The sequence below is a fragment of the Molothrus aeneus genome, chromosome 2 (genome assembly GCF_037042795.1).
Source record: "Molothrus aeneus isolate 106 chromosome 2, BPBGC_Maene_1.0, whole genome shotgun sequence".
Taxonomy (NCBI): Eukaryota; Metazoa; Chordata; class Aves; order Passeriformes; family Icteridae; genus Molothrus; species Molothrus aeneus.
The window spans coordinates 101618964-101646391 of record NC_089647.1 but is presented as its reverse complement, the minus strand read 5'-3'; the positions used below and the strand labels follow the sequence as shown (position 1 = coordinate 101646391).

The 27428-nt window shown below is 39.3% G+C and overlaps 1 protein-coding gene across 4 annotated transcripts in view; it reads left to right on the top strand.

The window, feature by feature from the left end:
• SH3KBP1 (SH3 domain containing kinase binding protein 1) overlaps window positions 1–26969 on the top strand; it is a 211680-nt gene extending 184711 nt beyond the window's left edge. For all 4 annotated transcript variants that reach the window (XM_066545410.1, XM_066545409.1, XM_066545412.1 and 1 more), the window contains 7 exons: window positions 1856–2018; window positions 6794–6879; window positions 18399–18508; window positions 19783–19908; window positions 22824–23095; window positions 24482–24545; window positions 25897–26969. In XM_066545410.1, coding sequence (XP_066401507.1) covers window positions 1856–2018; window positions 6794–6879; window positions 18399–18508; window positions 19783–19908; window positions 22824–23095; window positions 24482–24545; window positions 25897–25938 — 863 coding nt within the window. In that variant the 3' untranslated portion in view covers window positions 25939–26969. The remainder of the gene's footprint in view (window positions 1–1855; window positions 2019–6793; window positions 6880–18398; window positions 18509–19782; window positions 19909–22823; window positions 23096–24481; window positions 24546–25896) is intronic.
• The last annotated feature ends 459 nt before the right edge of the window (window positions 26970–27428 follow it).

Genomic DNA, 27428 nt, shown 5'->3' with positions numbered 1-27428 from the left:
CAAAGAGCAGGGACAAGCAAATTAAATCTTTAATGGTTTCATTGTGTTCACTGTGAATGGTGAATAGTCTCAGGAAAATAGCTACATCTATGCTCTAATTGAAGATGGTGCCAAGTTTCATATGTTAAGTGGACTATTAGATTGTAAGAACAAGTTTGTTTATGGGATTTTTTAATGTCTAAGTATTTGAACTTGCAGCCTTTTAAAAGGCACATGTATGTACATGACTAAATGCAGTTATGATTTAGTGACAGAACCTTCAGACTTTGTACTGAGATCTGTTTCTGGATATACATCTTAGCAATCTGACAAGTGTTTTAGCTATTTTCTCTTCATAGGTTTACTTTTGGTTATGTGTGCTGCTTCTTGTGGTTATCTTAGCAATAAAACCCTTTGCTTGCCATTATTAGATTTAAAAAGCCAACTGCTAAAATAGCAGAAGAAATTTAAATATGTTACTCTCCTGGACTATAAATATATTTTTTAACTTTTCTAAACATTGAAAAGAGGCTGTAGGAGTAGTGCCTACATTTCAGGATTACCAGGGAGTGGCTGGAATGGCTCATGTGTTGTGACAGCAGGGGTGGCACAGGAACGTCCTTTGAGCTGTGTGTTGGCACACTGCCCAGCCTGTCCCTCATACAATTCAGATTCTTGGACACTGACGCCATATAAATTGTCATAGGATTAAGTGTGTAAAAATTACACAGTGTGCTGGAAAAGCTTCAGTGTTAGTGAGGACCCAATGACTGCATCTGCTCAAAGCATACTGCCTGTGAACAATAGCTGCTAGCTGGACTATTCCAAACATAATGTGCCTTGTGTTTCTGGGGATTTATTCCATGATCTTCTCATTAATGGGTTCTCTTAAAGAACCCATTAAGCAATATCCTGTAACACTCCCAATACCTCTTAGATGTATACAGAGGTGTAACATTCACAGTATATCATAGGCAGCATTGTCAAGGGAAGTGGGGTATTGAAATAGTAGTATATAAAGAGCAGAATTTTAGTTCCTTAGAGAGTTTTGTCCTTTCTTTAAGAAAAATCAGCTCTTCTCGGGTGTGGCAAACATACTTACATGTTTGTTTTCTATTAGGAATTTAGAGCATATTATTTAGAAAAGTTACTAATGTGTATTCTACTTTATACATGCACAGGTGCTGCATATTTGTCATTGGGTATCAGCATGGTGGCACTCCCTAACTATACCTAATCTGTTCTGCAAATGATCTAGGTTTTCATCAGCAAGCTGAAAAATTCAGCATATAAATCTGTGCTTAAAACCTAAATAATAGGTCTGATTTTTCTGAGGTGTTTACATCCTGCTAGACATTGTTAAATCTTTCTGTTTGTATTTTATTTTCACTTAACAGTTGTTCACTTGAAACATGCTTTTTTCCCTCCCAAAAATAGTATTTCTCTGTTTGTTCAAGAGATGTTAAGAATATCAAGCATAATTATTTTTGTGAACTTCTAAATTACTATTGTTTCATATTAAAATTTAATATAAGTTGTGCTCGTGGGAAGTTGTACCATATGGTACGTAATTTCTTGCCATTCTTGTACTTTACACTCAGAAACCAGTAAGCTACTAAAATAGAAAATAGTATTCCCATCAAGATTCTGCACACATGTTTTGGCTGTGGAGTTCCAGGCAGAACAGCCAGGGAGGTTGAGCAACTGACTTGTGGCAAATATACCAAATAAAGAATGATTTAGAACAGAAATGGAAAGGTTTTGCTTTGTATACAGTCTATCTATAGATTTCTTCTTTGAATGTAGACTTGTGAGTGCAAATGAATTCCACTTAATAATATCCCTGTTCTTTTTTCTGGAAATGATTGATTTAAAGAAAGATCAGAGAGAGAGCAAAAACAGTTAGACTTGCAGAAGCCTTCAGTTCCTGCTATACCTCCGAAGAAACCTCGGCCCCCCAAAGCCAATGCTGTGACCAGACCTGGCACCTTGCCCCCGAGACGACCAGAAAGACCAGTTGTGCCTGTGACTCATGCAAGGTATTGCTTTTCTCTTGTCCAATGCTTTTGGAATTAGTGGAAAAAACACTCATTTAAAGAATTTAGGTTTTGCAGTTGATGTCCCAGTTTATTTCACAGTAAGCTGTATTTAAAGAACAATAAGAAAGAAGAAAATCCTTATAGTCACCTGGCTGGATCATAACTATCTTCTCAGTAATAGCAGTCTTACACTGTTCATGACTAGTTCATTTCTACTGAAGAAATTCAGCTGTTGCTGCAACAGTGCAGAATGTGTGGGAAATACCTGCATCAGAATGTTACTCTGATCTTGACTTTCTTAGTTTACCTCAAATTGTTGCAGCTTAGCTTGGGCACTAATTCAGTGCAAAAGCTTGGATTGTGCTGAGGAATAGCATTAGGCAATGCACATTTCAAATACTGTCAGCCTGGTTTCAGTCTGCTTTCTTTGATCCTTTTTAGATCAAACTTTAGCAAAATACACATTTTCAATGCTCTTTTAGCTGGCACCACTGCAGAATAGTGCTGTCAAGTAATTATTCTCTAATGTTGGTTGTCACTCTGCAGTTACATAACGCTTTTTATCAGAGGTGGTTACAGTCTTTGAGGAGCACTGAGAAATTGGATTGCCAACCCAAGTCCATTTGTTCTCTGCTAGGGGAAAGGTTGCAGAAATTCAAGGCCTCACTGTAGTCCTAAGCAGGTCTAGGTGGCTACCTTTTAGTCATCAGCAAGTGGGTTGTGCACTGTAGATTTCCTTTATGCATAGTGAATAGAGTTAGATGAAAACCAGAATAAAACAGTTGCCTAAAATGGGCAAGCTGTGCATCTTGCAGAAAAACTAGAATGAAGGCATGAAAATATTTTTACTATTGTACTGTTAGGAAAATTATCTGCTATTGAACTACTGGAGTTCAAGTAGTAATAGTAATGGTGAATTTAATACCAGAAAAGAATATAGGTTAGAGGAGAGTGAAATGCTAGATATTGATACCCTTCAATCCTCCAAGTGTGGTTAAATAAAAAAATGCTCTTAGTGAGAATCTGGGGCAAATGAAAAGAAAAAAAGGCACCTGCCTTGGGCTCCCAGTTTCATCTTACTGAAATGCTTTGGTTGTACATCTCTGAGAACTTACTCTTCTATCCAGGTGCCACTGCCACAGCTTCTTTTGGACTTTGTTTTGAACATGCTTGCCCAGTTGCTCCAAAATACAGTCCATACCTGCTGATCACCTGGGCATACTTGGAAATACAAGTATTTGCTATAATCTTCTGATTTAGCTTTGTGATGGCTAGGAAAGACTGATACGTACCCTAGTGTTCAGTTCACTGGTGAGGCATGCAATGGAGTAACTATTCTTTTGTTCTATCCTTTGCTTGAAATATTTTAAACATGCTATAAATTTTTAGCAATTTTTAGAATTTTGGAAAGTTGCTTTGCTACTCTTGTGGTTTCCTTTTTTTTTTCCTAATTACAAAATTGTGTGAAGTAACCATGTATTTTTTAAGATATTTTAATTTTCATGTTACCAAAGTCAAAAGGCAAACCTAAACAGCAAACTCTTTATGTTCTTAATAGTCCAAACTTTACTATGTCTAGCACAAAAAAATGGACAATACTTTTAATTACTTGGATAATTAAGAAATATGAAGCTTCAAGTGGAAGCAGTTACTTCAATAAAGGTGTTTTGGTTTTAAATCCATTCAGTTTAATAAGATAGTAATTATTTTAAGACCTACTGGAAGCATTTCCATAATCTAAAAAACCTAAAGCAATTAGAATAAAAATTGAATCGGCAGAACTTTTGCTGACCTGGTGGGCAGCTGAGCCCTGTGCAGACACTCACTCACTCCCCCACAGTGGAATGGGGGTGAGAATCAGGGAAAAAGTTAAAAACTTGTGGGTGGAGACAAAGACAGTAAAACAGGAAAAGCAAATGATGCATGTGCAAGCAAAGCAAAGAATGTTGCTACTTCCCATGGACAGGCAGGTGTTCTGCTATCCCCTAGAAAGTTGAGCTTCATCACCTGCAGTGGTGACTTGGCAAGACAAATGCCATAACTCCAAACATCCCCCACCTCCTTCTTCCCTCAGCTCTACGTGCTGACTATGGCATCCTGTGGTGTGGGACATCCCTGGATCAGCTGGGGTCAGCTGTGTCCCCACCCAACTCCTTGTCCCCCCACCCTCCTTCCTGGTGGAATGACAGGAGAAGCAGAAAAGGCCTTGACTCTGCAAGCACAGCTCAGTAACAATGAAAACACTCCTCTGTTATCTACACTGTTTTCAGCATAAAGCCAAAACACAGCACCTTGCAAGCTGCTCTAAAGGAAATCAGCTCTATCCCAGCCAAAACCAGTACCTGAACCTGAGGGGGAAATTGCTGTAGTTACAAAGTGGGTGCTGTGCAATTTCCATGGCAGCTGCTAAGCCAAAGAGGGTTTTCTTCTGTCCTAAATGGCTTGCATCTTATGCATTTCACTGACTTTTTGTAGTGATTATTGTTTTTCCATTTAAATATAATCCTCCTTCACTGGAGGGAGAGTAGGGCTTCAAGAGCAATAGGACAGATAAAAAACATGTGGGACAGTGAATAGCTGTCAGTTTGTTCCAATGCCTTCACAGCTTACTTAGACATACCATGATTTATAGATAAGATATAGAGACATACAATTTATAGGTAAGTCAATTCTCTGGAGTAGACAAGCCATAAACACCTATAGGTGCATCTTTACAATCAGTTTCAACCAATCCATGTCCATGCCACTGCTAACAGGGTTCCTTGTCCTGGCACCCCATTCCCACAGCCTCCCTTATGTTTAGCACCAGCATTTGTGCAGCTGCACATATGGGTCAGGGAGTTGCTCCAGATGGCAATTAATCAGTTTGCAGTGGGACTTCTATTCGTGTGGGGTTTCTCTCAGGCTGATCATCTGTCTGGTCAAGCTGACAGCCTGTCTGTATGGGCACAAGCAGAGAGGGACACTGTGAATGAGAAGGGAGGGCTCCACTCCTTTCACAACACTATGGATGCAGAGTGCCATAATGAGCCTGTTGATTCTTCTGACAACAGGATTGGGTTGTTTTGTTTTGGGTTTTTTTTGTGGGGCTGTTGCCATATATCTTGGTATCTTTTGTAGGCAAATGGTAAATGTTGTGACTTTCAGCCCTAAATCGTGCCATTCTAAGAATCTCTCCAAAGCCATACTCACACATTTCCTAGAGTGCTTCCAACTCACATTGTGCTCTCAGATTGCTGGGAAATGAATGTGTGCAAAACAGAGTATGCAGTCAGATGCTCATTGCTCTGTCAGCCAAGAAACTATGTTGCTTCTTATAGGTTTACAAATATATAAGCAATATAAGAAAAAGTTAAAGACTGAAAAATAAGAAAACTAATTGTTCCAGTAGATCACTTGGAAATACGCTTATTTATCATCTTGCCAATTAATACATTTTTCTATGTGTGTGTTAAATTTCTTCTGTGTCCTCCCTGGTGCAGACTGCCTGCCATATTGAGAGGTTTGCTATTAATCTGATTGTCTATTTTTTTGTTCGCTGGTCACCCTATTACAGGGTTTAATGGGATATATATTCACTTAATCTATGACCTCCTCTGGGTTTTAAAAAAAATTTTCAGCTCTTTATCACAGCCTCCCTGAAGTCTGAAATAGGGTTTCCAGCCACTTTCTGTTTTGCTCATAAGCTGCTGCCATGAACTGAGGTTCAGGCCATCTGTCATCAGCTTATGGTATCAAAAGCAGAGACCAATGAAAAAATCAACAAGATTTGTGAGCTCACTACATATTTTTCTGTCAATAGCTAATTATTGCAATGTATAGTACACATCTGCCTGGGTTGTTTTGGGGCAGATCTATGTCTTTATCCCTAAGTTGGGTACCTTACATACATCATAATTTTTAGAGTGTTACACTGGGAATAGTCATTGTGGAAAAACTAGTGTATTTGTCAAGTGACCTGATAATGATGGCAAGTACAATGTATTGCATCAACTGAACAGTTGTTGTCACAGTAAATATCAGAGATTTGAGTGACTGTGCAATACTGATTTACCTGCTTAGCACTGTTGGTTTTTTAATATTGTTTCAGTAGGTAATTTTAATTAACTCAAGTATTGTGGGATAGAATATTCTCCAAAGTAGGGATAATTTTGTTGCTTTTGTTTGATTTTAAAATAGCTCCTCTGTGTAAAGTATCCTAGCTCTTGATACTTTACTATTCAAAAGCCATTTCTGACAAATTAGATGATCTTTGTTCTTTGGACTCTGGAAACAGTAATCATAGTCTAGTCTCATAAGAAAAGTGGAAAAACATGGTGGAGGAGTTGCATTTATAAGCAAATACTCAGAACTGCTGAAATGCACAATGCTAGCTTGAGGTTCTCTCACTTTCTGCAGCATTCCAGGTAGTCCACTGCTGTAGTTTGTGCAAGCCAATTAATTAGAAAAAAGCTACAAAGAAGATGTTGAATAATGTCCCCTTGCCCTTAGATTTCCTTCGCGTTGAGATGCCGTGAACATCTGAAGAATTATTCCAGACACTAGGGTGTCTAAAAGAGGCTTTTTTGACAGGTGTTAAGGAGAAATGGGATAAGGTTAATCTGGACAGCATGTCGACTTGCTGGAGATTGCTCTCGCTGACATTGCTGTCACTCTGGTGCTGCAAAGGAAGAATACTTTGCTCTCTCATTATTAATTGCAAGTTAGCTACCAATTTACTGTAACCCACACAAAATCTCCCAATAAAACATCTCCTCTTCTTGATCCAAATGCAGGAGTGATAGTCCAAAAGTGGAATTAGTGGGCAGTACAGTATCCGGCACTCTAGAGAAAGACTCCTCTGAAAGAAGCAATGACATCGGTAAGTTATAGTGCTTTCTACAGTTTGCCTAAGAAATTTATGGTACAAGTTTCTGCTTTTTAATGACTTTTGTGTGATTCAAGAGACAGATTGAGGATTTGGCAATGAATGTGAGTGCTTTTACATGAAATTTTAAAAGATTGCAGGATTAAAGGATCATTTCTACTTTACTTAAAATAGTTTTGTTGGGGTTTTCTATTTTTAAATAAATTAAAACAAATATGGAATAGTGAGCTATTTTGAATAGGAAGGATCTTGTTCTTTTTGTTTAAAACTCTGAAACAAGTGAGAAGGCCAACAATAATAAGGCATACTTGTTTAACTGATGTAATAGTGCTGACACGGTTTTAATACTGCAGAAGATTGTGGGTTTGGTACAGTTAGTAGTCTTTACACTGTCCAATACAAAGGAACAGAAACCCAGTTCAGGTCAATTTGACTCAATTTTACTGCATACACAAATTAAAAGCAGTCTAAATGTCTATTGTAAACAACTTGTGTTCCTGACCCATGAGCTGTTTAGTCAGGAAGTCACCTGGAAAGGAGCAACAACAGGTTATTTTTTAGTCTTCTCTCACCCTCCTTCTTCCTCAAGCTGGCAAGGCAGGAGCGATGGTGTTTGCTGGGTGGGTGCTGCAGAGGTGGCCCTGGGTGAGCAGGGTGCACTGAGCTGTGTCCTGGGGCAGGGGGCACAAGCCCCAGAGCCATCTCCTGCAGTGAGCTCTGTCCTGGGGCAGGGGGCACAAGCCCCAGAGCCACCTCCTGCACTGAGCTCTGTCCTGGGGCAGTGGGCACAGGCCCCAGAGCCATTCTCCTGCACTCAGCTCTGTCCTGGGGCAGTGGGCACGAGCCCCAGAGCCATCTCCTGCAGTGAGCTCTGTCCTGGGGCAGTGGGCACAGGCCCCAGCGCCATCTCCTGCAGTGAGCTCTGTCCTGGGGCAGTGGGCACGAGCCCCAGAGCCATCTCCTGCAGTGAGCTGTGTCCTGGGGAGTGGGCATGAGCCCCAGAGCCACCTCCTGCAGTGAGCTGTGTCCTGGGGAGTGGGCATGAGCCCCAGAGCCACCTCCTGCACTGAGCTCTATCCTGGGGCAGTGGGCACAGGCCCCAGAGCCACCTCCTGCACTGAGCTCTATCCTGGGGCAGTGGGCACAGGCCCCAGAGCCACCTCCTGCACTGAGCTCTATCCTGGGGCAGTGGGCACAGGCCCCAGAGCCATCTCCTGCACTGAGCTGTGTCCTGGGGCAGTGGGCACAGGCCCCAGAGCCATCTCCTGCCCTGCTGGAAAGCCCAGCAGCTGCTGCCGTCGCTCTCGGCGCTCGCTCGCAGCTGTGCCTGCACAGACCCGTGTTTGTCTCAGGCAGAGCCAGGGATCCTGCCTGTGTAAGATTGCTACCTTTCAGCAGGATATGAAATGTCATTTTGGTGTGGTGGTGTCTACCCAGACTCCTCTATTAGTAAAGCATTTCTGTACAATAGCATCCTTTCAACAACCAAACATTCCTTTCCCTCAGATTTGGAAGCAGAACTTCAGGTTTTAAAGGAATTTTATTTGCAACATTACATCAGAATACTAAATGCATTTCTCATAGGTCTATGAGCTTTCCAGCATACATAGATCTGCTTTTTGTAAAGCTTCTGCTGTTGCTATGGTTCTTCTGGAGTAGCAGGTAATATGTTTTTCCCAGGTTTTCATTTGGCTTAAACATGGAAAGCTAGAAGCTCGTGATAAATTGCATGAACATTTTTATTGTCGAGACTATTAGAAAGAATGATATGGAAATGCAGACAAATTCTACCATTTAGTGTTTCTTAACTGTGTTTACAAATTTGCTTCAAAGCACATAAGCCTCTGCTTACTTGAAAATTATGAGTGCTGGTAGCACATGCTACCTGTGAGTGATGGAGGTAAAGTTTTTTATTCCTTGTTCTAGTTTCTTTGGAATCACTATCAGGATAAAAGCTTAGAGTGTTTTGTATTTTTAAGTTTTGTTGGTTATGGTTTTATTTGGTTTTGTTCTTAACATGTCAGGCAGGAAATCTGATTTATAGAAATTCTTGTTCATTTCCAGAACATGCAGGGGGAGCAGAGGGTAGCAGAGGGAGGAATTTGTGTTGTTTAGGGTTTTTTTTAGATGCAGAATAGGAGCCAACAAGAATCCATAAACCAAACCATAACATGTTGCAAAGGGTTTAGTTGATGTCCTCCTGTTACCACTTACACAGAGAACCTATTGAGCTCAAGGATAAAATAGTGTGAGTACTTAAATAAGTATAACTTGATAGGGTCAAACGAGAATGGCATTTACAAGGGCAAATCATGTTGTTCTGGCCTGTTAGACAACTTGTTAAAAGAAAAAAATAAATAAATTATGGGTTTGAATTGAAAGAGGATCCAGAGATCAGAACTGTTATAAATCTTCAGGCAGCTTTTGACAGCTTATGTAAAATATTGTCAAATAAATAAAAGGCATTTTAAGAGAGGCCAGAGCAATAAATCAAGGCTTAATAAGGAAAACCAATTCAGAGTGTATTAATGTCTTTTCCTATGAAGAGAGGTTTGGAGTTCAGAGCAGTTTATGGTGCAATGTAATTGTAGAGATTTATGGTAAGTGTGTGATTTGTTCAATTTATTTACAAAGAGAACAATGGGCTGGAAAAGTCTTGTGGCTACATGAGTTATTAGAAAAGATGATGGATATGTGAGTGGAGTTGTCCAGTGTGTTCCAAAACACTGCTAGATCTGGCTGTGTGGGTCCAGATAACATTTAACTGTGATATATCTTACTGGTTTTGCCCCTATATCATGTGCTCTGTAGGAGGGACAACCTCAGCTTCTCTGAGGCTCATCCATGCTCTCAAAAGGGATTTGATTAAATCTACCATTTGGTGTCTTTTCAGAAATCCAAATTTACACAACAAGTTAGAGTGAACCTATGTGACAGCCAAGGTGTGACTTAGCAGTAGCCTTTGATAAAAATTGAAGTTAAATGGCCTTTGTAGCAGCTTGGATGCATGACCATTCTGGTAGCTGGACTCCTCTTTATTGTTCTATTAGTCCAATACCATTCCCAGTCACTCAGAGCTCTCAGGGAGAACGGGGGGAGAGCAACAATCACTTGCAAGTTGCCTCACCCTCTTTCATGCTTCTGCTAAGTACTGATGGTAAATTGTGCACTGAAAGTGAATACCACAGCACCTCCTGGCTACTTTGCACTAGAGATGTTAAGCTGGCTGTCACTTTCTTAGTTCTATACCCAGTCTAAAACTCTTGTTCCTTCCCTGCAGAGCAGAGAGATAGAGAAAAAACAATAGAGACACAGTTTTGGTTATTAAAGCAAACCAAACTAATGCTGGATTGAGAACAGTTCTTTATTCTGTGAAGCCTTTTTAAGGATTTCTAAGTTGGTTCCTTTTCTTTACTATGATGATACCAAAACCTCTGTGATGGAGAAGATAAAGGGCTCTTCCATATGCCATCTCTCAAAAAACAAACAAGTGATCAGCAACAATGAAATCAATAATGCCATCAACAACTGAGCAGCAATATGCTGAGCTGAATTGGGAATCCAGATTCCAAACTTGCATTTTGTCTAGATCCCTTGTAAATGGTTTTTTCCTGTTTATTTTCTGAGTCATATTCTACCAGTGGATCAGTGTTGTCTAACCAGAAAACCCCACACCATTAAAAACATTCTCTTCCCCACTTTACCAATTGGGAAAATCACAAATGCTTGAGCAAGGTTGAAGTGATGTGCAATACTGTTAATAATGTTCTGTGAGTTGCATATATAAAAAAGTTATTAGCTCATGCATGACTTGGTTTCCTTAACATGTTCAGCAGAGCTGTGACTTCACATGTAAATTTCTTGGTGATAATTCAGTACTGATTACCATTTTCCAAACTGCACTGACAAGAAAAAATTCTGCTTAGCAACATCACTGCTGCTTATAGATATAATGGCAGGTCTTATTTCTGTTGTCCATGCATTTACTTTTTTCACACTCTTTACAAAACCACTGGAAAACTTCAGATTATATTATTTAAGAGGAACCATTCCCCATTCCTCCTCACTTTTCCTTTTGTTTTCTTTTTCCCTGTTTTCAGTGATGTCTTTACTTTCCTTTCCACACATCTTGCATTCAACTTTTCCTATTTACATCTCTTTGCCATGGCTAACTCTTCTTCATTTCATGAGGGTAAGGCTTTTTTTTTTTCCATTTCTTTTCTATCCTGTCTTTGGTTTAGTTTACAATGCCTAACAAGCAAATACAAAAAGAAGCATTTCATAGAATGCCGAAGTTTACATGGATATTACAGATTTTTTTTTTATTAAAAGTTGAAATTGAATATACTGTGACAGAAAACCTTGCATCATAGTACTGAAATGAGAAATCATTATCATTTAACGTATCATAAGAAATTTTAGTGATGAAGGTGACGTGCCGTTTACATGTGGTGTTTGTCAATGCTCTGGATTCATTAATTTGTTCTTGGAGACAGATTTTGTCATCACAAAGTGTAATGCATCTATTTCATTGTGCAAAAGCATTTAGAAACATACTAGTATGGCTTTCTAGTCTGAAAGGAAAAAGATCACAGCAAACATACAGTAAAAATTTGAAGAGTGTTCAGGGACACTCAGTGGAAAATGTGTGGTCATATATCCAAGGCTGTGGTTAAATCACAATCTTGCATCTGCACATCTCTACCAACACTGTTCTGGATTGGCTGTGCCTTTTTGAGCTTTTAAAATGCTTCTAAAGCAACATTAACTACACTGACAATAAACCCTGCTCTACAAACTGCTGTTCCTGCATAGAACTACATTGATTTCAACAGCTTCAATTCATGCCTTATGGCATAACTTGACCTTTCTTTAGCTGATGTGTTTCTTTTTCATTTCATAAAGAATTTTGTATATGAGGGCTAGTGTGATGACAGAAACATCTAGCAGATAGAATAGCTTAGGGATGTAGTGGGTTGAGCACTGACCAAATGCCACTGTACCTACCAAAACAGTGGATCAAAAAATAATGCTTTCCAAAAAATGGTATTGAGTTATTCCTGCAAGTCAGAATCAATCCCACATCTTCTAACTACACGCACATGCACACTTTAGAATTCTGGAATCCTGAAAAAATCTTGTCTATCCAAAGCAGGGTTGCTTTTGCATCAACTGATACTTAAATCCATATGGATTTAAGCTAAGTGATTTAGGAAAAAACCACAAAGAATTAAAAATAATGTATCTGCTGTGGAAATGATCAGTTAATCCCCACAAAAAGAAGTTTCTGTGCTTTGCAGAAAGACTGATTGCACAGAGCCAAGTGGACACATCTTTCCAATATTTTTCCTGGCTCTTTACACATTTTGCTTAGTATTTATGAAAGCAGTTAATAATCTTCACCAGTGCTAACATAAGGCATATATGCCTTCATTGATTCCTACTGAAACATCCAATGATGGTATGAAATATTGTAAGAGCTTCCCTGGAAGCTGGACAGTGCAGATCTGTTTTTTTAGCACTTTCTCAGACTTTAATCTGCAGAGTATTTGCTAGTGGATCATGGAGTACTCGCCAAAGCCATGTGATTACCCATTCTTTTTTTCTGTCTCTCCCTGCAAGATTGGTGCTAGCTTGCCTGAAAGGATAGTAAAAAATACCCTCTTGAAAATATCTAATAAACAAACAAAAAAATCTTCAGTATATCAAGTTTCCTTGAACTGTATTTGCAGTTGCTCTAGAGCTGTATTTTGTCAGGAGAGGTGATTGCTGTGCCTCTGACTGCAAGAAAAAGTGATAAGATTTGGGCCACACTAGGGAAAAAGATGGAGGATATTTCTGGTGAAATGTTGTAGAATGGAGCACATTTGTCTTTAAATCACAGGCTGTTTTACTGTGAGATATCATAATTATTTTGCCTGAAAACACAGAATGAATGTTGGAAAATCAGAAAATACTGGTTTTTAAATATAAGGGTTGGAGGACAAAATGTGACACATATAATGAAGATCAAAATCTGTCTAAACCTTTTTCTATGCTGCTATTCATGCTCATTTTAATAGGGCAAAGCAAAGGAACAGAATTGCCCAACTGTTTTAAGTTGCAATATTTACGTCAGTGAGTCAAAATCACCCATAAACATAGTTCTGGACTGTAAATATTATAATCAGGAATATGGTAATGGTCCTTTATTTAACTTAAGCAGGGCTCTTGCCCTGAAGGGTCCAGAAAAAAGCAGTAAACTAGAAATTTAAATTGGTTGCCATGCGTATCAAGTTGAGGTGCCTGAAAACAGCATATCCATTTCTTCTAGCTCCTCAGTTTTCTTGACCTTTCAGTTCTTTCTTGGCATGTTCTGAATTGTTAAAAATAAAATCCTTATGAGGGCACTGGCAAGTGGTTAGCAGAGCTCATTATGGCAACTCATTTCTACATTCAGCTATTAAAGTGATAAAAGTCAGGACTGAAATGGGAGAATATAATTGGGTGCTTTAGGAGAGGTTGTCCTAAAGTCACAGCAGCTGTGCAGTGACAGTCCTGGGAAGCCAGGTGAGCTGGGCTGTTTCACCCCAAGGTACAGAGCTGGGTGGGCAGCCCTCCCTGGCACATCCCTGTTGCACTCCTGAATAAAGGAGCCTTGCAGCCAGGGAGCTCTCCTCCTAAAACTGCATTACCCAAATCTTTAGAAAACAGTCTGTGATTCATTCTGAGTGAGATTTGCTGCCTGGACCCTGGCTGGGTGTATGGCTGTCTTCCTCAAAGGGTACAATGCTGTTCAGCAGGGAGGGAGTAGCAGAATCTGGATACTCAAAGTAGTTATAATAATTATAGTGTTCTGAAAATTCCAACTAACATTCAGATTATTTGAGGTTTTAAATTTCTACTATATATTGAATGGGAACTACTGCAGAAGTTTTTGTCTGCAGTGTGTGTCTCATTTGACACCTTTATGGATTATTGCATTTAAAGACAGTATATATACTATTGCACATGCCTGTTGTCAACCTGTTAAATGTATTGAAGATGATTATGGAATGAAATCTACCTCTGGCTTTTGTGACATAATCTTCTCCAAATGAACTGAATGCCAATTTTGCCTCATTTCCTTCAGCCCTGCTGTATTTCTGTTCTGCAAAACCTCACCATTAGCATTTTGAAAGTGTTGATTCTCTTATAATTAATTTCCCATTTCAGATATTCAAGGGGAATTCTCTCTACTAATTCAAAAAAAAATTCTGTCATAATTTCGGTAGAAATTATTTTGCCCAAATACTAAAAAACCAAAATGGAAGATAAAGCCTAGCTACATTTTATGCCAGAATAGTAAATGCAGGGAATAAGAGGGGTAAGGAAGGAAGCATAACCACTTAACTTTTTATTTCTGGGGTCTTTTAGGGGGCAGGGACTAAAGGTCATTTTCTAGGAAGGTACAAGTCTAATGAGTTTAGAACTTTTTCTCTAAATAATTGTTTTCCTGGATCTGGGCATTTTTAAAAAAATCCCAACATCATCCTTTAAATAACCATGTTTCCAGATGAACATAGCAACGGGGGGAAATATTCTATTCTTAAGGTGCATGGAAGGATACCAAGGAACAATTCTTGCACAGCTAACATTTTTTCATATTCAGGAAATATGGTTGCTCAGTAAGCCAGACTTTATGTACTACACTGATATATTAAAATTATTCTGATGCCTTTCTTCCCATCTCATGAATTACATGGATTTCCAGCTTGATCAGTGAGACAGTAATAATGATGAATGCATCTGTTTATTTGTAGAACAAATATCAACTGTTTTTTAATTAGGTACTTAATTGATGGGTGCCATCTCTATGTTCTACATGTTTATTGGACTCTTCCTTACTGTTTGTTATTACCAGACAAAGAAAAAGCTGGACCAGTGCAGAGTCCAGGTCTGCTGGATGCTGATGTTGCTGTACACAATTAATGTGGCTGTGAATACAGTAGACTGGGCTTTTTCTTTAGTAAAATTCCATTTGGACCCTGTCAGGAAGGCTGTGCATTTTCTTTAGTATGTAAATTTAAGCTCCCAATTTCTGATAGCTCCAGAAATACAAACTAAAATCAAAATGCCTACATTTAATGACCTCAGTGAGTTTAATATAGTGAGAACCATAAAGCCTTGCTTTCCACCAGCAAAAAATAATCAAATAACCAGCACAAGTGAATTACTGATTCCACAGCATATATGACAGCATGGCAGAAGTTTTGTGAGTGGCTCTGTTACCAGTTCACTGGGTGGGAATTTTCTTGAATGAATATCTCCACAGGTGATGATTGTGGGAAGTGGTGATAGCCTTAGATGCAGAGCGGATTTGGGAGGAAGAACAACATCTAAATAAGGAGGACAAACGGAGAGAAAAAGGACATATAAGAGTGCTGGAAGTGGATTTACTGTTTTATTGTTGTACCAAGTGTTGTCCATTATACTTTAATAGAATTTCATTCAGAGTATCAACTGAATGGCTGTCATTTCACTAGTTTGGCAGCAGAGCCAACCTGTGGAGCCTTTATAGCCCCTGTTCTACTCTCTTTAAAATTCAGTGCAGGTATAGGCTGCTTTAGTTTATTTTTCTAGCTATCAAAAATGCATTCAGAAGTGGAAAAAATGTAGGATTCCCAATATTTCTTGATAATGTAAGTTTTGCACATAAATGTTCATCTTTCATGGTAGTTATAAAATGCATGGAGCAAATTATGTCTGCAAATGCTTATGGGTCTCAAGGATGCAAATCTGTACATTTTCTGTTTATCAATACATTTTACAATTTAAACCTGAGTGGTTTATTCTGATCAAATATAGAACTCTAGGTTTTTTACTAGTTTTTTTAAGCCAAAGAAAGACATTGAATTAATTGACTTCACTATTTTTTCATTGATTGTTTTCCATCTCAGTGTAGTTACCTTTTGTAAGAGCAGAGAAAGGGACAGTGGTACTTACAGAATGATAGAATCTTTAAAGTTGGAAAAGACCTCTGAGATAATTAAGTCCCACCATTAACCCAGTGGTGCCAAGACCACTACTAAACCATCTCTCTAAGCACCACATTTGCACATTCTTTGAATACCTTGAGGAGCAGTTGACTCTACCACTTCCCAGGGCAACCTGTTCCAATGCTTGACCACACTTTCAGTGACGACATTTTTCCTAGTATCCAATCTAAACCTCCTCTAACTAAACTTCAAGGCACAACCTGAGGCTGTTTCCTCCTCTCTTGTTGCTTTTTACCTGGGATAAGAGACTGACTCCCACCTCGCCAATCTCCTTTCATACTCCTGTGTAGACAAAAGAAATGGACAATGGGGACAGGGAAGTCATGCACCTCAGCTTTCCTAGGCTGCAGAATAACTTCTGCCAATTTCCTGCCCCCAAAGCAGAAGTCTGCTCTTCCTTTCAGTTTGGGCAGCTTGAATCAGTCCTGTGGTAACTGATCCTTCCTTCAGTGCAAGTGTTTGCATGGCCTGGCACATGCCACTGAAAAATGAGCTGGATTAAAGCTTGCTCAGGAAAAAAAATAGTAAAAAACAGTAAAGCAGGAGAGAGTGGCTGGGGCAAATGGAAGGATTGCTTCAGCCTCCATTTCTGCTCATGTGACCCATTTAGAGGGAGTGTATGTTTTTGATGGTATTACATTTTGGCTGTGCCATTTAGCAAAGTAACTCAGTAGTGAAGATTAAAGTTAGATAATATGTTAATATATTGATTACTGATTTGCTTTGTGATCTTAACTCATTTGGCTATCTTATGGGTCAGCTTAAAACTGGATATTAATAGAAACCAACTTTTATAGTTGCTTGCTATTTTTTTCCCCAGAAAACAATTTTTTCCTTCTGCTTCTGCTCTCCTGAAACCCTGAAGTTCTGTAGTACTCCGTATAGGCTTTGTGCAATCTGCTAAAATTAGCTCATTTTAACTTTTAAAGCACTGTGGCCTCACCTGACATGTTGGGTACAATTGAGGCTTCAGATTGCCAGAATCCCCCTGACAGACTGGGTGGGTGATCTACCTTTGCACACAGGCTGCAACAGTCAATAGCAAGAGCAATGACAAAAACACATGGTAGAGGACAGTGGGGTCACTGGTTATATATAGGAAGAGTCACTCCAAAAATAGAGTAGCATTTGGAGGTGAATAACCTTAGACTATTTCAGGGCTATTGAGAGCGCTCTCTTTTTTTTCTGCTTTTTTTTTTTTAATCTCTTGGAGATGGAAGGAAATTGCTGAATAAGGAAGCTACAATCCCATTTACTTTCTAGCTGACAAATCACGAGTACTTGGAATCACTTTAAATGTCTTTCAGTGCATATAGTTTATTGCACAGGCCCATTAATTTACTTGTTTTTCCATTGCATAATTTTGTACAATGGTTGGTTGTAATATGACAACAAAACTGGATCTTCAGGGATTTATTGTTCTGCAATATTTGGAAAATTAGGTGCTTAGTATATAGAACTATTAAGTTAAAAGCTATTTTTTCCTACATGTGTGTAATGAAAAATAGTCTCTGAATAATGAATATCATTCCTATATTTGATTCATATCTGAAAGTAATTTTGAAGAATTTTGATTTATCTTGTCTAAAGTACCTCTTGTGTGTTTTCTGACTTCTTCCTGCTCAACATATGCTGTAGGGCATTTTGAAATGAAGGTGAGTGAAACTGATACAACCCATAAAAATAGATGAATGGTATTAAGCCATTTGATTTATCCATGTGATCATGAGCTGTGGTATTCCTTGAGCCTCCACATCTTTCTTTCACGTAAACATGCTACCCTGTGGCTGGATTCAGTAAACACTTCCCCAGAGCTTTTCACTGGCCATGGAGATGTTGGTACAGCATTCAAGCAGACCTGCTTTCCCTGGACTCTGTACAGCTTCAGGAGCCTATTAGAGCTTTTACTTACCATAGCCTCTGGGCTACTGGAGGGAGATAGTCCTCTCACCTGCACTTACTGGAAACCATGGTGCTTCCAGCTGCAGGTGTCCAGGAACCTGCAGATCACTTCCAGCTTGATCATTCTCATTCTGCATTCTCCTGAGCAATTACTGCAATGCAGAGCTGACAGTACAGTTCCTGAGACAATCTGTGCAAAGTCTTATGTCTCCAGTTATTCAGGAAAAAAAAATTACTAACCCCTTCAGTAGCCAGATGGAAATTTTGAAACTGTTTATTCCATGCCGTAGAACCCATGATGTCATTTAGCTTTCACTATGCTGAAAACAAAGCCAAAGGCTCCTCTACACGTTCCCCCTCTGCTTTATTGTGTTTGAGATGGAAGGGTAATTGTTTTTGGCAAGGGTGACTGGATTACAGCTGCCTTTGACTTCCAGGTTTTTTCAGTGCCATCATGGTGGCTAAATATGTGCAGAACACTGTGACACAGTGGGGAAAATGGGATTTCATTTCTTTGAAATTAGAAAAAAATGTGATTCTTTCCCTTTGAAGACAATTGCCAGAAAACCAAATCAATTCTATTTTATTTTTAAGACTTGGAAGGTTTTGATTCTGTAATACCAATTGCTGAGAAGCTTAATCATCCAACTACAACCAGACCAAAAGCTACTGGCAGGCGACCACCCTCCCAGTCTCTCACATCTGTAAGTTAATTTTCCTTTTCTTTAAAAACTATCTTAAAAAATACTTTTTCTGAATTTTCCCCCCCCTCTTACTTGTGTTCCTTGATGTTTTTACTACTTTTACCCAGCCATTCCTTCAGACGTACAATGAGGCAGAGAGATGCAGATCGGGAAAATTACTGTCAAAAGGCTGCCAGTGTTTTGAATACTGATGTTTAAAACATTCCCTTCCTTCTAAGGTTTATACCCCCTTATTTGGGTGCTGCCAAGTGTTAGTTGCCAGACATGACTGAGCCCAGAAAAATCCCTTATAAAAATCTTTGGAGTAGACTAATATGTGTGAAATATTGAGGATTTTGAAAATGTTTCCCAAAAGAAGCATTTCTCTTGGTTTCTTGGAGACGTTTACCAGATTTTGAGGACAAATAGACCATTCACTGTTCAACAGCCCTCCCTGAGCTATCATGTGTTTCTTCTCATTAACAGTTCTAAATACAAGGGTGATTTAAATTTCACTCTCTAATATCTATCTTTAGACAAGTTGGTCTCATAAGCAGTACTTTGGAAACCACTGCTTAGCTTTTCAATTTCTTCTTCTCTGGGGTTTGGAGTTTGTTTGTTTCCATGCTTTTTGTGTTCTGGAATATCAGAATGAGAGCAACTGCTGATGGTTACCTGGGTCCGTGTTGCTGAAGAAAAACAAAGTGGAAAGAAGCAGAAAGGATTATTGCGACACTAATAGAACTCAAAAAAGAGAATGCTTTCAAAGTTGACTGCTGTCATAAGTAGAGAAATATGTAAAAGCAGTATGGAAGTTCTCCTTCCCCTGTCACATCTATGAGGAAAGGATCAAGGGGTGGAAAGAACCTTCCCTTTTTGTGCCTTTGCCAAGAGGCTGTGCCCAAGGCAGTGCCAGCACCGTGCCCTGGCAGTGGCTGGGGCCTCTGGGGAGCAGCAGGGTCAGACCTGCTCTGAGCAGAGCCAGGGCAGAGCCACCCCAGGGACAGAGCTGGCATCCCCAGGGCACAGCACTCAGCGTCCTGCCTGCTTGCATCTTGTGATATCATGCAGTGCAAAGCTGTAAATTGATGCTGAATTCAGCTCATAAACATACCTTATTTCTTGAATGCTTTGAAAGCAGTCTAGCTTTGAAAATAAGATGCAAAAAAGGGGGAGTAGGGGGACAAAGAGTCCTTATTTTAAGCATTGTTACTTAGAAAATTATAGCTAAAAAAGTTCTTGTACAATAAAAATATCTGTGCTTTTTTCTTCTTTTGTGGTGTTTGTCTATACAGTCATCCCTTTCAAGCCCTGATTTCTTTGACTCACCAAGTCCTGAAGATGAGAAGGAAGAACATGTTTCCATTACTCACAAAACTCTTGAAGTGTCAAGGAAATCAAGAACTGTTACAATATCACAAGTAAGTTAATTGGAATGCCTCTGCTTAACCTTATCACGTGCATCTTCTTTTTTTAAAACAGTACTGAAATATTTAAAATTTAATTCATCAGTCACCTGGTAACTGCCCACTTAAAGAAGCTTAAAATGATAAAGGTTACTAAAGAGTGTTCTGTGCTTGAAAGGCAGGTCTAAAGTGAATTTCACAGTTAAAATGTGTCAAATAACCATACTGTGAAAAAAGTACTTGTGTAAATGCATTTTACAGAATCACAGAAGCTGGGAAATAAATTTTAGAAACAAAGACCCTGTCTTTTTTACAACTTTAAATTGAGTTTACATTAGAAGAGTCTGTGAGCAGAGAAAATATTTAAATTTTAATTTAAATTTGCAAAGATAATCACTTTTTATACTGGTATAATTGTATTCATTTTACAGGCTTGTACCATTCTTACTGTATATTGGTAGACTACTATAGCACAATCAATATTACAAAAGGAGTGTGTAGGTCAGGCTTTAAAGGTTGGAACTCTTTTTTAGTACGTAAGAATACCTTTAATAATAAAAATACTACATTCTAATAGTTTAACAAGTATTTGAAAGATGAAGTCGTGCACTTCTGTGATCAAGTTATAAGGATAATGTTTTGCTATGTAGCTCCCTCTTCTGGGAGCACTTGCACCAAGGAATACTGCTGGGCCAACATTTCTGAGTTACATGACAGCACTGTAGATGTTGTTCCTGTAAAATGAGATGGCTGCTATTAGAAAACAGCTACTTGAGGCTTTAATGTTGATAGCCAGTTAAGCTCTGGAATAAAATGCTCAGATCAATGACTCCAGTTGTGCCTTGCTTGCCTGCTCCAGATTTGAACTCAGCCTGAAATTTATTTTCAGTCCAAAGGAAACTTGCACCTACTGAAATATGGGGTTATTATCCATGAAAGATCTGTTTATTGTTACATATTTCTCACACCCCACTCTGCTCTGGTGCGACCACATCTGGAGTTCTACATCCAGCTCTGGGGTGTCCAGCACAGGAAGGACATGGACCTGTTGGAGCAAGTCCAGAGGAGGCCACTGAGATGATCAAAGGGATGGAGCACCTCTCCTATGAGGAAAGGCTGAGAGAACTGGGTTTGTTCAGCTTGGAAAAGGAGAGGTTTTGAGATGACCTAATTGTGGCCTTCCAATACCTGAAGTGAGCTGACAAGAAAGATGGAGAGGGACTATTTACAAGAGCGTGGAGTGATAGGAGAGGATGATGGAATGGTTTCAAACTGAAAGAGGATAGGTTTAGATTAGATATTAGGAAAAAAATTCTTTTCTGTGAGGTTGGCAAGGCACTGGAATAGGTGCCAAAACAGCAAAGTTGAGTATGCCCCACCCCTGGAAATGTTTAAGACCAGGCTGGGATGTGGAGCACCTGGTCTAGTGAAAGGTGCCCATTTCCTTGGCAGGGAGATTGGAACTGGGTGACCTTTAAGGTCCCTTCCAACCCAGATACACAAACTACTTGATAAAATGTTAAAAGAATACTATTCAGGTCATTGAGTCAAGTTTTCAAGGCACAAGAGTGATTCAGCTTTCTTGTGATTATAATACCAGTTTTTTTATATTTATGGTCAGACTTGGGTTTGTGAAGAACACTTGAATTCAGTGTTTTCCCAGACCAGGTTCTGTGCTCAATCATGATTGTATAACCTAACATTACAACAGTATAATAGGGAAGACTGTTTTTTGCACAGCTTGGTGGATCCTGCTCTTCTCTCCCCATCATAACTTTTCCTGATTTTCATCTCATCACTAACTTTTCTCTCAGTGTCTCCTTCCATTTCCATACCATTAATTCTCAGTATTTTGCCCTATTTACCTTTCAACTTCAATATCTCTTTTTCAAAGAGAGTTGGAAGGTTGCCTAGAGCTTTTTCTTACTCTTGTCCAAATCAGATTTTCAAACATGCCTGGTAGCTGCCATGTAAAGCACACACAGGACTGCCAAATAACAGTGCAAAGATTCCCTTCACTTGCCATTGTGATACCTGTACTTGTACACTGCTCTCTGCATGCAGTGAAGTAGATGGTCATGTATGATTGGTAAACTGCAGATTTTTTAATTGTCTAATAAGTATAAAATTTTATATCACATTATATTATATTGTATGCATATATTACTTTATGTAGCATATATCAGTCGAGGCTTGTCTAATAAGTAGAGCACTCGGTCACAGTTAAGAAGCATGGACTCCTTTTTAGCTAACTGCATGAATCCAGGGTTATAGGTTAATGGTGTGTTTTTCTGTCAAGTTCCTGGAGGAATAAAGAGCTATTGGTAGTTATGAGGATTCATGGAAGCTTTGATTAACAGAGGACAGTATACTACATTTATTTATTATCAATATCATTTTGAAGCCATGCGATTTTTTTCTATATATGTCATAACAACAAGTGAATCTAATATTTTTCTACTTTCATAATGCTAAGGGGGACATGTAATACATTTTTTAATTTTTGAAAAAACTTGGAAGATTCATTCAATAGTTGGTGGGAAATTATGAATTTAATTTACAAAAAAATATCACTTCGATTCTTGGCCACGTGGTTTTGTGCTCTGTGGGAGACATCCATGGATGGAGATATATTCTCACAAACATCTGAGAGAAACACTGAGCATCTGTCCCAGGTTTAATTCACTGCTAGGTTCTGAGATCTTGGAAATGCTGTTGCTGAACTTTTGCATCACAACTAGACCCCCTCTGAAGGACACATACAAAGATGATGACTAATCACTATATTTATCATGCTTTTGCCAAGACTGTCCATGTTTGACTGTTGGAATTTCAGCATTACTAAGAGTGGCTAAATACTTAGCATTGGTTAGAGGTTTGATTTTCAGAAATCTTTCTGCAGACATTAAATGTTATTCTTTTTGTTGCAGGTGTCTGATAACAAAACTTCCTTGCCTCCAAAACCAGGAGGTCTGGCTAGTGGCAGTAATGTACAACCATCACTATCCCCTTCACCGTCACCTGGATTTCACTCAATTGCTATGGGAACAACAGGCCACAGGTCAAATTCCCCATCCCTGTTTGGTACTGAAGGAAAGCCAAAGACTGAGCACTTGAGCCAAGGTCAGACTGCCCTGGAAGAGCTGAGAACACAAATTAGGGAGCTAAGAACCATCATTGAAACCATGAAAGACCAGCAAAAGTAAGTGCTGCAAATCACAGCTGTAGGTGGGATGAATCCGTTCGTGCGTAGTGGTGGCAATTTCTGATTGAGTTTGCCTTCATGGATGTTACTCTGCACAGCTGGCATATGTGTTTGTGAGTGATTTTCATGTGACAGAACATAGTCAGGGGTGAGAACCTCCACAAAAAAAGACCTGCACTATCCACCAGCTTTTTTTTTCCTGTGTTATGACACAAGTAGATGTTTTTGGGGTGTTAAAAAAGTTAACTAGCAAGCTATAAGCAGTGAATTTTGGCTTATTTGTCAATAACTATCTGGGAACTCATTTGCATTGATCATAATAAAAGGGGTGCATTTGTTATAGTTGTAGTACAAATCGCTACAAGCTCCTAAAGTTATTAAATTGATTTGTTATTTGACTGTTAGCACATTTTCCCAGGAAGCTCATGATACTTAAATTGTGACTAGGTCCTCTGAAGGCCTTTGTGTTTATGGCCTTGAATCTTACTATTTTAGTTTTGGGCACCTTTGTTTTTCTTAAAGTTGCTCATTTCTTAGGAGAAACCGGGGCTGGCATGTAACTTTTGATGTTCCTGAGACTATTGAATGCTTTGGAAGCTAAACCTTCACTTACATTGTCAGTTGTGTGTAGCCCAGGCAGGAAAAAGAAAAGGGCAAGCAGCGTGCAGAGCCTGTGGCGGAACAGAGGTGTGCGGAGTTTGGGAGAAGATGCGGGAGGGCATGGTTCAAGCTGGATGTAGCCAGCAAGCCCCACGGCCTCGCCTCTCAGGCTGACCCTGCTCCTCTGGTCTCCCCGGCCCTTCTTGCAAGGGCAGCTTCCACCTACTGGTATCTGTCCTAAGGTGAGATCACACAGTGGGAACATGAGAACATGTCTGCTCCTTATAGCTATGTTCCCTTTCCCAACAAAGAAGAATAACAGAGAATCCATATTTGGGATCTTTTAGTCTTATAAATGAAGTTGGAGGTTACATTGTATTGCTGGCATAAACAGATTTTAAGTGGCTTAAGTATGTGATAGGATGGGCAGGACTTGTGTTACCAGTTCCTATAACCCACCAACAGTCAATACATCTATATTTTGTATGGAAAAAGGCAACTGGGTGCTGATACAGTGTTGATACAGCTAGGCCAGAGCAAAGCCTGTGGATGCAGGGCTGTTAGGAGGCATTAGCCATGTGGGATGGGGCGGGGTACTGTCCCATAGTGAGTTTTACTTCTCGCTACTATAGCCTAGAGTATACAAGAGTACGCTGACTTCAATTGTTCAGAGGGAAAAAACAAACTAGTGAAGTGGGGTAAATATATCTCCAAGAGATAATCTTCTGTATTTTACTAGTGTGGTCATTTCCATCCCAAGCTTGTTTTGCATTCTTTTAACAGAAAAGAGATTAAACAGTTGCTCTCCGAGTTGGATGAAGAGAAGAAGATCCGTCTACGATTGCAGGTACTTGAATTATTTTTAATGTTGGGGATGTTTTGGGGATGTTTGATTTAGCCCCCTGCTTTTTAGGGGTTTGGAGAGTGATTTAAACAATGACCTTAACAGCATACTTTAACTTGGTCAGGCTAAAGGATCATTATAGGCCCCTTCCAATAAAAATTATTCCAATCTAATCAATGCTGTGCTATACTCTCCTATTCAATGTACTTGATAAGTAGTTTGGTATCAGTTATATTTTATATTTTTACAGTGTAGGGCAACTGTACTTCAAACTAGGGATAGAAATTTGAATGGTAATTTCACTGGATTGTTCCCTCTCTATAAAGCACTTGAGAACACAGCAAAGGGTAGCAGAACTGGGGATCCTCAATGTCATTGCTCCAGGGCTGCTTAAAGGACTTTATGTGTCCAACCACATAGCAACATGGCTTCTAATAATGCACAATTCTTGTTCAGCTTAAACTGAAATTTATTCAGATAAAACCCAGGGAACATTTTCAACAGCCACTGTTGATTTAGTCTATCAGGCCAGACTATTCAGAGTTATCCAGAGATAACTTTACATCTTTATGCCCTGCACTATTGAGTTTAAAATTATGATCTTATGGATGAATGCTTTTACTCCAGTTCAAATGTTGCTTATACTGGTTAATGTTTAGATGCTAGATAAGATGGCATTATTAGCTTTACATGAAGATAAGAGTTAACAAAAAAAAAAGTAGCATTACTTTCAGAGTGCTCTGATAGACATGGAGTAGCACAGTTATCAGGCCACGTATTAAAGACTGCCTTGATGATGGTACAGTTGAACACAGGTTGAAACAGATGGGTTTGGATAAATCCAGGACCCCTGCCTTAGGGTTTCCAGTGTCTGTCAGAGAGACCAAGTATACAACTGGGGCTGCTGATGGTTTCAGCCACATCCTTTTAAGCATGGCTGTACATCCTTCAGAGCCTTTAAGATGCCTTGGCACAGGCTTGATGCTTGTAGAAGGCAACCACCATGCTGGCTCTAAGTGCAGCTGCTGGTGCTTGGACACAGTGCTCATTCTGCAGTAATGCCAGGCAGTGAGCTGTGTGGCTTGTAAAAGTTGTAATTTAAAGAGATTGAAAGATCTTGCAGTACATTCAGTGACTGTACTTGTCATGATCTGAGGGAGGAGGCTGTGAATGGTCATCTTATGCAGTTGAGAAGTACCTCAATTTGTGAAATCTCTGGAAATAAGAGTGGTATAAAGCCTGTAGCTGACACCTGTGGACAAGAGGGAATGTGCTTTTCAAGTGACACCAATTGTGCCTCAGTTTGCTAAAGCATCTATTTTAATCAAATACTTTTTATTCTGTTTGTTTTTAGATGGAAGTTAATGACATAAAGAAAGCTCTTCAATCAAAGTGAATACTTGATAGGTGGAATGTTGCATTATTCTTCATGACTGAGACTCAAATTTATGCCCCAGCCAAAATAACTTTGTGCCAAATGATTTAAGAATTGCCTCAACATCCCTTTATTTGAAGGATTAGCACAACAGTTTTTGATAGCACAACAAAAATACCAACGAGAACAAAATTTCTACCCAAAGCCGTGCTGTGCGGCACTAGTTGTGACTGAAATTGATCTTCTTGTGCTAAAGGCTCTCTACTTCAAGATCCTAGGTGAAATGAAAACTCAGGCAGTTTAGTCCATAGTGGTACTATTTTGATGATATTTTTCCATAAATAAAGTGTATTTCAGATTATCTGTTTACAAGCTTTATGATTTTGACTTTTGGTTTTTAATTGTCTTTTGTCACAGATTTTAAGATGTTTGTACTTCATATAGCCAGGAATGAATGTTAATGTTGGGGCTGAAGGGATTATTTTTGCTTCGAGATTGAACAGCCTACTTTTCGTTATGGTTTTAAGTTCTGTTAAATATGCAATTTTTTGTCCCCAGATCCCCTACAACTTAAACTTACATTGTGTACAGTAATGTATTTACAAGAAGGAAACAAACCAACAGAAGTCTGGTCTTTGCAATGATTTGTGCCTTTCTTTGCCACACACTGACTGGAGCCGGTTGAGGCCAGGTCTCCCTATGTAGCCACCACAACAACTCCTGTCCCCGGTGTCCTCCTGTCCCTGGTGTCTGGCAGAGGTCACCTTCCCAGTGCTGGTCAGGAGGGCACGTTTGTGCCAGCTGGCAGGACAAAAGGGCACAGCTGAGAGCAGCTTTGTCCTGAGCAACTGTGGCTTTTTAGCTTTCCTGGTTTGGATAGGCCTCTCCCTCAGCCTGAATGTTCATCTCAGCTTGATTTTCATTAGATGATTTAAACACCCACCTCTGTCCCCAATTTTGCACAGAGTGAACAGAATATGCATTATTAAAGCAAAAATAAATAAAAGTAATCTATAAAACATGAATAAAAAGTTGTATTATTTCATGCACAAGGTTCTCTGTTGTGTGACAGTGTTTCATTTGCTGTTGATGTGGTATTGTTTGCTATACAATATTGTACACTTACAGACTGATACACTTCATAGTCCTTCTTTTGCAGCAGGACTGTCTTCTTAACATTTTGTTGAACCAGATGCTTGCTTCAGTTTCTCTGTTTGCTTTCATTCTTTCAAAATTTCACATTTTCCTGGTTGTGGTTTCATATGTTCTTAACTAACCAGAGTATCTCATATCTTGTCAGCAATCTCTGTTAAGTTTAAAAAGTGTTTAAATAACAGATATTTTTGCACAGCATGGAGTGAGTGGGTAAGTGATGCTGGTGATACTTCCAAGTAACAAAACCCCACACACAAAGGATCTACTTGTCATCCCATCAAATGCTAGAGCTGGTTCCAGCAGCACACTGTATCAACATGAACCCCCCTGCCTGCCAGGAGCTGGGTGAGATGCAG